This window comes from Cygnus atratus, chromosome 10, assembly GCF_013377495.2.
Source record: "Cygnus atratus isolate AKBS03 ecotype Queensland, Australia chromosome 10, CAtr_DNAZoo_HiC_assembly, whole genome shotgun sequence".
NCBI lineage: Eukaryota > Metazoa > Chordata > Aves > Anseriformes > Anatidae > Cygnus > Cygnus atratus.
Window position 1 is genome coordinate 13,900,424 of NC_066371.1, and position 11,273 is coordinate 13,911,696.

Sequence of the window (11,273 nt, forward strand, 5' to 3'; positions counted from 1 at the left end):
TTTTCCTCATGATTCCTCATGCTCGTTATTCCTTGTTTTCACATAGGTCTGCAGGTGCTCCTGAGTGACAAAATTGTGTGTTAGAATGTCCAAAACTTTTTTTTTTTTTTTAACTCCAGTAAAGAAAGAGAAACATGTTTGCCTAGAGATGTGTGTGAGCTGAGGTTGTTGCACATGGAGGAGGCAAAGCAGAAGCCTGAGGTGCTACATTTTATACCTTTATTAAAAACAAACTCTGAGGCTAATTTCAAATAGTCAAAACTCTTTATGCCTACACCAAAATGAGAACCATTTATGAGAGGCTTCCAAACTGCTAGAAAACACACCTTGTCATCTCCACTGTTCTGATCCCACTGCAGTGACCTGTTTTTTGACTCAGACCCACTGTCTAAGCTTGGAAACATTTGAAATGCATTTGTTTAGAGGTAGGATTTGGCTACACAGGGGAATAAAAAGTGTTTATCTTTCAAATAAGAAAAAACTAGCATGCGAGCCAGCCTAGCTCTCTGAAGACAACTGGAATTTTGCCTGCTTTTAATAGACATTGACTTTCATTCTAAGTCTCTGCATAAAAGTGGAAGCTGAAGTTATGGACTGGGATTTCAACTACATGAAGAGTGGCTCCTAATAGTGTGGAATTATGGTTGTTCCCAAGCAGTTACATTTTTTAGAGAAATCTGTTTTCTGCTGTGGTTTCTTAATAGAATATTAAGAGGTAGCAAAGACTAGTTTTTTTCCCCTAAGAGGAGTACTTTGAGTGCATAGCCCAGAAGACCACTGCTGACCTGAATCAAATGGATTTACTATTTAACTGAGGCAGTTTCCATCCCTACTGCATGTTACCAGCTGAGAAAGGACTGACTAGTGTCATAAGAAATGCTCAAGTCTCTTACAGATGCCATGCCTAATCCGTTTAGGAGAAGCTGAAATTCCAGTTTCACATGGTAACAGCTATTACTCTCAGGCAATAGGGCTCAATTAAATACACAGTACAGTCTTGAAGGAAAATGTTAAATTTGCCAATCCACTCACAAATCAGGTATAGAAGTTGGTGAAATATCTTAGTGTATCACTGGGGTGCCCTTTGAATGCAGACGTGAACTGCAGATGAAATTTTGCATCTAAAAAAATGATGCAGAGGAAATCTTGCGTCTTGCCCTAACCTGAACTTGGAGGAACACCAGCTGGATCTTCTCATGTAACTATTGATAGTTACAGACTTGAATGCATGGTGTCCCACCTGGATTTATCCATGCAGCAGGAGGAGGTCAGACTTCCCACATACAGCAGCATGCCTCACATAAGGTTTAGGTCAGACCCTGTGATCCAATCCATTTAATCCTTGATTTCTCCGGTACGTGGTAGAGGAGGCAAGAAAGGTTACCGTGATGCAGTTTTTCTGCTGAGACCACCGAAGTCCATATACAAGAAACTACCGTTAGGGCAAACCTGACAACACAGAATTAACATAATCAGAACCCTGGTCACTACTACACGGCAGACTGGACAAAATGATCTAGAGGAGAAAAAAACAGTTTTTCTATTTTCTTTCTCCAGTCAGTCCTTCCTCTTAATCCTGCAGACATTTTCTTGTGTTAAATACATACCTGCTAAGGAAACAGACCTCTGATGAAAGGATAATAAATGAGCTCAATATATACTGACATTTCACGGGTTTCTGGTATGCACTGCCATAAATTTAAAGCCAATTATGTTCTGTTTAAATATTTAACACTGTAAAGCTAGCCAATTTTACATCTTGTCAAAGATAATTGAAATACCCACTTTGTCCCTTTAATAGGCAGGCAGAGCATCCACCAGATGGAAAATAACCACAAGATTTCATTGTTTGTAAGTGGGTAATGGAAATATCCTCATTCCTCAGAATTTAGCAAGATCAGCTCCGACACTGAAAGCAGAGTTGACATACAATGTGCTGCTCTCAGTCCCTGTCTCAGAGCAACAGGATACTGCTGTCTCCCAAAACTAAACTGTATCAGCAAGCTTTTATTTGCATAGCTGCAACACTAGAGGACCCCACAAACGCACATTATGGATGAAGGTACAACAGTGATTTAAGTTGAATCCTGCAGCTCTGCAAGGAAGCAACCTTTGGTTGCTTTGGTTCTTTAGAGACACTCCTTGGAAGTGATGAAATCCAGTGGTTGTGACTAAGCTTGTAAAGATTGTTCACTCAGAGTTGCTATCAAATTCATGGGGAGTGCCATCAGGCCAAAAGCTAGTTAATGGAAGATGGCCTGAGCTGATAGCGCTAGGATAAAAATTTCAGAGTCAGTCCTCAAGATGCCAGGGTGTGAGCTTTCCTCTGAAGCATCCAAATTACTGACCGCTGGAGCAACATTATGTAAGCTGGAAATGCCATGAAGGTTTTTTTTTTTTTTTTTCCGATACAGGGAGGGAAGGACTCAAAGTGTCTTTCAGATACAGTCCCTGTGAGCAAATGAGCAAAATTTAACTCTTGGGACCACTCCGTCATCTACTAGAGGTGGTATGACATAAATTCAGAATTTAGCTATGTAAATAGATTTCCTTTCCTGTATCTGTATTACTGAGTCAACACTGTCTTTCTATTGAACTATTGCTATCTGTGGCAGCACGAGGCACCGTGTTATCAAAGTATCATTACAAAAGATAATATCCTTACCAAAAAATCTACTACAAACTGTGAAAGGCATCTCCCTGAGAAAGCATTTTTCTTTTTGTCCTTTAAGTCCCTGCTTGGATGGCTGGGGTAAGCCAGCAGACAGCAGGAGAGAAAGATTGGGCAAGATTATCACAAAAGGAGAATTCAAAATATAACAATAAGAATGCTATTTGCTTTCCAGTCCTCTGGCTTCAGCAAGACATGAGCAGGTGGCATACTACTGAGCTGTGGCAGGGATGTTACTCAGAGACTTCCTAAGACCAGTAGTTTTGCTGGGCCTGGAACCGTCTTTTCCAGTGATGCCTAAAGGGAGAGATCATGGGAGACAGAGTTAGAGCTCTGCGTCCAGGAGCCTTGCTGCCCAAATGCCCTGTTACACAGTCAGTGCAAGGTTAAAAGGCGGCATAGGTCCATTCCCAGACACTCAAAGATCTTCACAGCAACATTCCTGTTGTTCTTGTACTGGCTTCCAGACTAAAGCCAACACGAACGGCTTCCCCTGGCAGTATGCCTCAGAATGAGGCTATTGAGGGCCCAGAAGCTATAGTCTGTGTGAATTTTTCTGGCTTCTGCTAATGCAGACATACATGGGAAAATCAGAGCTGGATCCCCAGCTACAAAGGCCATGGGAAAAATATACAGGTAGCTTTCAAGAAGCTCTCCTCTCTTCTCTGCACCATGGCAGGCTTGCAAGTCTGGCACATTTCTCCTTCAGTTCTTGCTGGTTCTTTATTACCCCCAAAGAGGACTGACAGAAAAGCAAGGAATCAGTCACTGTCTGTTTCAGCAGTTTTCTTAATGTTGCAGACACGAAGTCCAGTGCAGACGCCTTTCCCACTCAGAGCTGTAGAGGATACAACCTGCAGCATGAGCAAGCACATGCATCCTCCTATGCCCTCCCACTAGCACAGCATCTCAAAAATCCTCACCTGAAAGGAAAAAGCAAACTAACCAAACTCACAATAATCAAAAGCTCTGGCTGTGCCCATAGCAGAAGATCATTATGTGACTGCAGACTCCTGCTACCAAATCTCAGAGCAGTAGCCTCCTACATGAGTAGCACAAAAGCCATAATATATAAATTAAACCCAGACCCATAGAACGGGTTCATCCACAAACTTCCCGTCTGAAAGCTGCCACAGCTGCATCTCACTTCCAAACAAGCCACAGGACCTCTTGTTTCCAGGAACTCAGAATAATAGGTTTCCCCTTTTCAGCCAACAGTTTCTAAGACGAGATCACCACCCAGTCTCAAGCACCTGAGTGAATAACAACTGCTATGAAGTTTTCCAGAGGATTGCCAGGTTTCATACCGTGCTTGCTATCCCTACTGATTTTCAGCTGCTTTTCTCCTTTACAGCAGTACACACCTTCCCCACAGATAAAACTGCCCTCTCTGTCCTGGCACTGCTTGGTGCAGGAGCAGGGCGGTTGATGCCACACTATCGTGTGCCGCACAGCTGTCTCCTGCCAGCCACAGCATCCGCTGTTCCTGTCACATCTGGGTCTACCTCATTGCGACACGAGGGAAACATTCCTCATGTCACTGCCCCGGGTCCCACTCAGAGCGAAAGGAAGAAGAAAGTACCCACGTGGGCTGTGGTTTGGGCGATGCTCGTGAGCACTGCTGGAGGCAGCGGGGGGCTGGAGGTGAGCTCGTCACCCGCGGGCCTGCGGCTCTGCTGAGATGATCGCGCAGCTTGGTGGCAGGAAGTGATACGGGAGCAGGGGCCCGAGAGGAAACTGAATCGAGCAGCTGAGGTTAACTGCTCCGGCGTTTTATCATGTGGCATTTCCAGGGACTTTCTAAGAACCTGAGGTTGGGTTCGGCTGCCCGGCGTCAGTTAGGTCGCTTCGCACACCACGCTCCACAGCGCTAACGGCAGCGGGACGAGGGAGCAGCTGTGCTGACCACATGGCAAAACAAGGCAACATCTGCCTCTCTGGGGCTGCTGGCCCCCTTCTACCTCCCACTCAAGGGAATCTTTGTAATGAATTGCTTCCTACAACACTCACTGAAGGTCGGGCTCGACTGCACACAAGTTTGGCTGGCATCTACCTCAGGAACAGCCCTACGTGGCATAGAACTTGCACTTTCCCACATCTGCAGTGTGACTGGAGCTGTGGGTGGTGCATCTGCATGCTCTCATGAGTGATAACTGCTATTTGTTATCTCATCTCAGAGAAGCTTAGATAGCTTTGCAGCCCTATATAGAAACTTCCCAGTGTCGTCATTCACTCTGCTAGGGTGCGAGCCGCTAACAAGGAGTGCTGCCGTCGGGTGTGACCAGGGAGGAGAGAGCAAGGCTATCACGGAGGCAGGCTGGAATCAGCACTAGCATGTTCCAAACGTTAGGGGCTCTTCACAGTTTTAAGTAAGACCTATACGCAGAAAGTGAATATACACTATCATAACACAGCCAGGCAGTTTCACTCATACTGTATGAGTTTCACTCATACTGTAACAGCAACTATCACCTCCGATAAAAGACATCTTATAAAGATAAATATATAGACTCTTCTCCCATCCCCTCTTTTCTGCCTCTGCTTCTGCTCAAGTAGCCACCACCAAATTAGATGGAAGCAATGTGCTACCCCTCCTTGTGTTTCTGGAAGCATTCCAAACACTCCTCTGTTTGTAGGGTTTACCAGAAAGATTGCAGCCAGTGCTACAGCCTTGGGGATACATGCATGGTTTGCTAGGAGCATGGTTCCACATTTTAGCCCTGTGTAATTACAATTATCTAATTTCTAACCTTGTGTGGCAGGCGCTGAGTTCAAATTCAAGTCACTGCTTCCCTGAGGACTTCCTTCCTCAGACGTTCCTTCTTGGATTGCTAGCTGGGGCTATGAAAAGAAACACCAGAAACAAATAAAATCCCCCACATGGAATCAGTATCAGGAGACAAAATTGCAAATGTGCAAAGTTGATTAAAAGCTTTTGGCTTGGCATCTATGTTATTTACATGAGACCATGCAGTGCTGAAAGTGTGCCGACTTGCCACCACTTCCTGTGTCCTACTGCATTCAAGAGCATGTGCCAGTGCATATAGTGCCTATGTGTATTCACAAGAGTTTCTGAATGGCTGTCAGAGTACATAATAAGCCCCCCCATTTTCAGTCTTTTATGAGACACGAGCCCCACACCTTGAAAAACCTCCCCATTATGCAGCTACAGAGAATTTTTTTCATCCTTGAGAACAGTTTCCTGTCCTGAAAAGCAAAACGTTTTGTCCATTGAAAATTCAAATCCCAGTGTCTGCTCTGTTTCTTCTGTTTTGTCTTTGCCCCCCAGAAACTCTTCAGATGTTAAATGAATTTTGAACTGAAGCATCACAATGCTTCATTAACCAAAGTGAGGACGAAATATTTTGAATCACTAAAACAAAAAAGTCAGCGTGCAAAAAGTTTTAGCTTCAGTAAACTGGCAGTAACAAAGCAGAAAGATTTTTCTTACAAATTGCTACATATCTCTTTTGTTTATAACAATAAACACCTAAGTTACAGCTCTGGCACACAACTCAATTAATTTAACCACAAAGCCCCTATCCTAACCTTAGAATGGCAGCTACTGCAATCTGTACCAGCAGAGAATGGCCGGAAGAGTCTTTCCTGACCTGATTTGTACCCTGTCAGAGATCACAGATAACTGTAAATGATTTCTAAAATGCTATAGATGTTTACAGGCTGGACAAATCACTGAGCACTCTGATCTAATTAGACCTGCTTCGAGCAGTGGTTTGCACTAAAGGACCTCTGGTGGTCCCTTCCGACCAGAATTATTCTGTGGTTCTAAAAATGGAAAGGAGCATAGGCGCACACGACACCGAGGAATACTGGACATCCGACACGACTATTAGTATATCCTGAGAACCATCAGGATGCTCCAATCTGTTGGCTTGCTTCTGTGCATCAAAAAGGTCTCAAGGAAGAATAAACTGCCAACTGAACTTATAAGGAAATGTTTCACTTAGACTATTATTATTGAAAAATAAAAATTTCCATGGAAAAAAAAAGATTTTTTTTTAAATGAATCTTCTTTCAACAAAAGAAGGGAAGCTTGGAGAGGAAACCTACTCCAGCTAGCTTTATTTCAGGTATTAGGTTCTGACAATGCACACGCGGGTCTTTGTGCCCTGAAAGATGTTGGGCAGCACGTGCATAATGCTGCCTGGCTGCTCCTGCTTTCTCCTCCACTGTAAACCCTACAATAACAGCGCTTCACAGCCAAGGCTTCCCTGCCACGGTTCAGACCATCACGGTAACAGCAGAAGCTGTGACTGAATTTATTCCTCCCCCAGAACTTCCTTGCCTGCTTTCCCTTACCTGGCTGGCAGCTGAAAGGCACTGTAGCACTCCTGAAGGTTAAACTTGCCTGTTTCAGATTGTATGAAGAATGCATAAATCAATACCAGAAACTCCATGACAGTTGGAGTCCTTTGGCCTCTGCATTTGCATTCACCCACTGGAGTTCACAGCTACACATACAAGACACATCAGTTTGTACCGTTGTCCAAGAAAAGGCGCTAGCTGTAGGCTCCACCAGTTTAAGAAATAAATTATTTAAATTACTCTATCTTGCATCCCCTTGGAAATTCAGAGCCCTGTGTAGTCACATGCATAGATTCACTCTGCCTTCTCCTGGTGACCAGGCACTTTCCACTAAGGCTCAATCCTGGATCAGCTGAGGCCTCCTTCCTCCTCTCTGAGTTTCTGCCTCCCCTCAAGCACCTGGCCAGGTCAAACCATACCTGCAGATGAATATCCCTCATACTAGTCTCAAGTTCAGCAATATCCAGACTGTTTCCAAGCTGCTTGCCAAACCCTGACTTTCATTGGTCCCCAGGGACAACTAACACCACTCTGTCTGCTAGCCTGCATGCAACCACCTGGATGCCAGTCCCTGACCTTGCTTTTACATGGTGAGTACACTGCCTGAAGTTGCTCTGTTCTCCTCAGTCCCTCTTTTTAGCACTAATATTCATTTGTTTGCTAGCTATTTCCTTCTAGGTGAGTTGCAACTTTGGAGCACCTACTAACGGTCAGCTTTTGCACTCCCTGAGATCTCCATCTGTTTGCCAAAGGAGTATGAAATTCTGTTGTAAAGCAATTAATAACTTCAGATGTGCTGGAGATTGCTTGAACTCTGATAAGAGTACACTGCCAGTGCCCAGTCCTTCCATGACGGAGTAAGAAACCCTCTGATCCAGGACAAATCCTCAGACTGGGGAGAACCCTGCAATCACAAGACTTCCAGGAACACCTTTACTACCGCTTACTTTATTTTTATAAAGAGATTTTCAGTCTGCGTTACCTGGGGAATAAGAGGCATGATTTCGGACTCTACTGGCACTGTCACATGGCTGTACAGCTCCCTCCCTGTCCCTAGCTCTAGTTCAGGCTTGATGGTGTGTCTCCAGCTCACCCTTGCATTTCCATTTCAGCTCAGCAACGTTCAGCTCTGTTCTCTAGCAGCAGGTAAGACGCCTCCCTTCTCCCAGTCGCTTTTGTCCTGGATGCCCTACTTCAACAGCACTGTGCTCCTCAGCTGGTCCAGTGGGCAATCTATGAGTCTTACAGTCTTCAGGCAGGAAAATAACATCTTCCCCACAGAATCTGAGATCCTGACCCACTCTGCCCTTGAAAGAGAACCAAGTCCTGGGACTGGCTGTCTCTCTTTGTCATCACTTTCTGGTATCGCTCCGTTGTCCATGGAGAGATATTATTCTAGTACATATCTATCTGAGCTGTATAGCTCTCTGAGCCACATACAGACATTTTTCTTTCTTGTTTGTATCTAATCAATTTATATAGAAGAATCTTCTCTTAATTTGCTGCTGGTTCACATTTTTCCCTCATTTCATTTCCCCCTCTCCCTAAAAAACAAAGACAAATGCTGCAAAAAACAACAACACTTTTTTTTCTCCTTTTCAGCCCTGATATATTTCTCCCACCACCCCAAAATGGTTTGGGGAGATTCAGTTCTGCAGAGGGTTTGCAGTTTCCCTCCATTTATGTCCAAGAAAGGTTTGTCTGTCAAGGTCATTACCATGTCAGAAAAGTCTTTTCATCTCTCTCACATGCTGGTACTCCCTCCCTAGTGAAGATTTCCTTCCAAGCCTCCTCTGTAGCCCTCACAGACTGCACTATCCCTCTGTTTCTGCTGATCCAGCTCCATCCCAAGTGTTCCTGCAGCACTGCAGCTGTAGAACAAACCTTTGTATTCCTGCAGCAAGTGCACAGCTTAGGTTTGGTCTAGAATTCTGTGTGTCAACAAATACACACTAAATAACAGTTTGTGGTTTGTCTGTTTTGTGTTTTTGTTAGTTTGTTTGTTTTGGTTGTTTGCTTGTTTTTAATCGCCCCTAATGATATATAACATGCCATTAATTACTTGCAGGAGTGAATGTCCTTATTGATTTAAAACTTTTTTTTTTCAAGTCTGAAATATTCTATCTTCATGTTCTAACTACTGATTCTTACTAATCCTTTGTTTGCTGCATATAAGAGCCTCCTGCTGGCAGGATTCAAAGTTTTGTCATTCACTAATTTATTTTTTTTTAAATTCTAAGTTACTTCTTTTGAGGCAAACTGACATGCTAAGCACTCACTCCAGTTTGTTGGGATTCTTGGGAAGACAACCTCTCTGCTTGAGAATGGATAGGATCTCTGGTCTGACCTCCCAGTATGGGAAGGACTGTAGAAGACTAGTATGTCTTAAATTAAGTATAGCAGCTCTCCTACGCTCCCAGGAGGTTTCAGGAACTGAATCTTGGGAATGAGGTACTGGAAGGGCAGTCAGAGCTTTCCTAATGTGTTGGATTCCTGGGTCAGCTAGGCTGAATGTCATTGCCGACAGAGCCTGAGAAGAACAAATGCAAAAGAAGCCTCCCTCCCAGCCTGGGCTCTGTGGCTTGAGAAGAGGAAAAGGACTGAACACTGTACTCACCCACTTGCGGGGCCTCCCTCTTGGCCTTTTTCCAGCAGGAGGTCCTACCTATATTGAAAGCGATACAAAAAAAGTATTTTCAATTCTCATATCTGCTGCGCACTGTGACTAAATACACTGAACCTGGCCAAAGTGACCTCTGCATAAAGTTTTTGTGAGCCAAATAGCAGAAGGTGACTAAAGCTGGGGATGGAAGACAGTTGAGGAGGAAACGCCTGCCAGACTGTGTTGGTTGTGATTATGTTGCAATGGCAGAGGAGAAACTCCAGAAGGAAGCTGCTGAACAGGCAACGACAGCACAGGAAGGCCAGAAAGTGAATTAGGACTAAGACCATGATAACTGTGGCAACTAAACAACAGTGGCAACTAAAACTGAACTGAATGAGGGGCAAATTTCATTGCCTATCCTTAATCTAAGAGAACCCTCCCTGCTTGTCCCTCTAGTAATGCTTGTAGAAAGGACAGCCAGCTTCTCTCTTCCCCCTCATAAAAGCATATAAGCCATTTACTCTTACCATTTGTCCAATTACAGTGCTCACTTTCTTGCTTCCTTTTGGCCTTCCTCGTGGTTTCTTCACCAGCAATTGTCCCCCAGCCTCCTCCTGAAAAAAAAAAAAAAAAAAAGAAAATTTAGCAGGATGATCCCTTGAACAACTTATTAGGTTGTGTCTGCTTTTCCAGATGCTGAAACAAACTAGAAGATGGGCAGCACTACCCCTTTATCACGTTTACATTTTGGCCTGGGAAAAATGAGTGACTTCCAAGAGCTCTGATCATAGTGCCTGGAATGGGGAGAGAAAAGGCCTTGGGCATCTTCCATCTATCCAGCTACTGGTGCAGAAGCAGAGGGCTGTGGCACCTGAAATTCTTCAGACTGCCACAGATATCTGGGTAGCTCCTCTCATGCCACTTCCCAGCCTGAACAAGTGCAGCATGCCACACTCAAGGCACCTTTGAAGGCGGGGGCTGATATGCCCCGGGGTGCACATGCTGCTGCTTTCCTGAATAGCTTTAGTATTTACCACAGCATGCCTTCCCTTCCCTTGCTCTTTACTGCCTGCAAATCCCATCAGGCTAATATCACAGCATCCTCAGGCAGGCTCTTTGGATGATGCACACTTACCTGTGTCTGCTTCTTTGGTCTTCCTCTCTTTCTCTTCAGGCCTTCAGTCAGTGGAGATGAACCAGGGTTCACCGGCCTCTCGTTGCTCATGTTGGCTCTTCCCACAGTTTCCAGATGATAATTCAACACGTTATTTTCCCATGGAATGGAAAAGAAAGTTTTTCTCCTCTTTCTTTCCCAATCTTGTTACAGATTCACTTCCACCTGCAAGGCTGGAATGATGAGAAAGAATCAGGTGTGACAGCTTGCTATTGTTTTTATCAGCTGGGAGAGTCTGGGACCCAGCAGACATCCAGAAGCATAATTATGTTTTATAAACATTAATGGACCATTCTCTTACACAGCCCATTCCTCAGCTTTCTGAGGTTCTTGGCTGAAGGAGCTGATTGCTCCAGGTGCATAAGCATGTTGATATCTGCATCCACCTTTCTCTCATTAGCCAGCTTTATCCAAGCTGACAAAGATGATGTCTTCAGCTCCCTGAAATCCTCTCTTTAGAGGCTTTCCTTGTCTGAGGAGGAAGGAGGTGGGAGACA

The 11,273-nt window shown here is 44.4% G+C and overlaps 1 protein-coding gene across 1 annotated transcript; it reads right to left on the minus strand.

Moving 5' to 3' along the window:
• Positions 1–2,605: 2,605 nt before the first annotated feature.
• On the minus strand, positions 2,606–10,827 carry LOC126913426 (high mobility group protein HMGI-C-like). Its single transcript, XM_050712808.1, has 5 exons — positions 10,738–10,827; positions 10,130–10,216; positions 9,615–9,662; positions 5,422–5,512; positions 2,606–2,968 (listed from the first exon to the last, which is right to left on the minus strand). The coding sequence occupies exons 1-5, from the start codon at positions 10,825–10,827 to the stop codon at positions 2,883–2,885; spliced, it is 402 nt and encodes a 133-aa protein (XP_050568765.1). The 3' UTR covers positions 2,606–2,882.
• Between the last annotated feature and the right edge of the window lie 446 nt (positions 10,828–11,273).

Coding starts and splice junctions, on each gene's coding strand:
- LOC126913426 (XM_050712808.1), bottom strand. CDS start 10,827: ATGAGCAACGAGAGGCCGGTGAACCCTGGTTCATCTCCACTGACTGAA. Junction 9,663..10,129: donor GCACTGTAATTGGACAAATG/GTAAGAGTAAAT, acceptor CTTTCAATATAG/GTAGGACCTCCTGCTGGAAA. Junction 5,513..9,614: donor GAGGGAGGCCCCGCAAGTGG/GTGAGTACAGTG, acceptor TTCTTTTCATAG/CCCCAGCTAGCAATCCAAGA.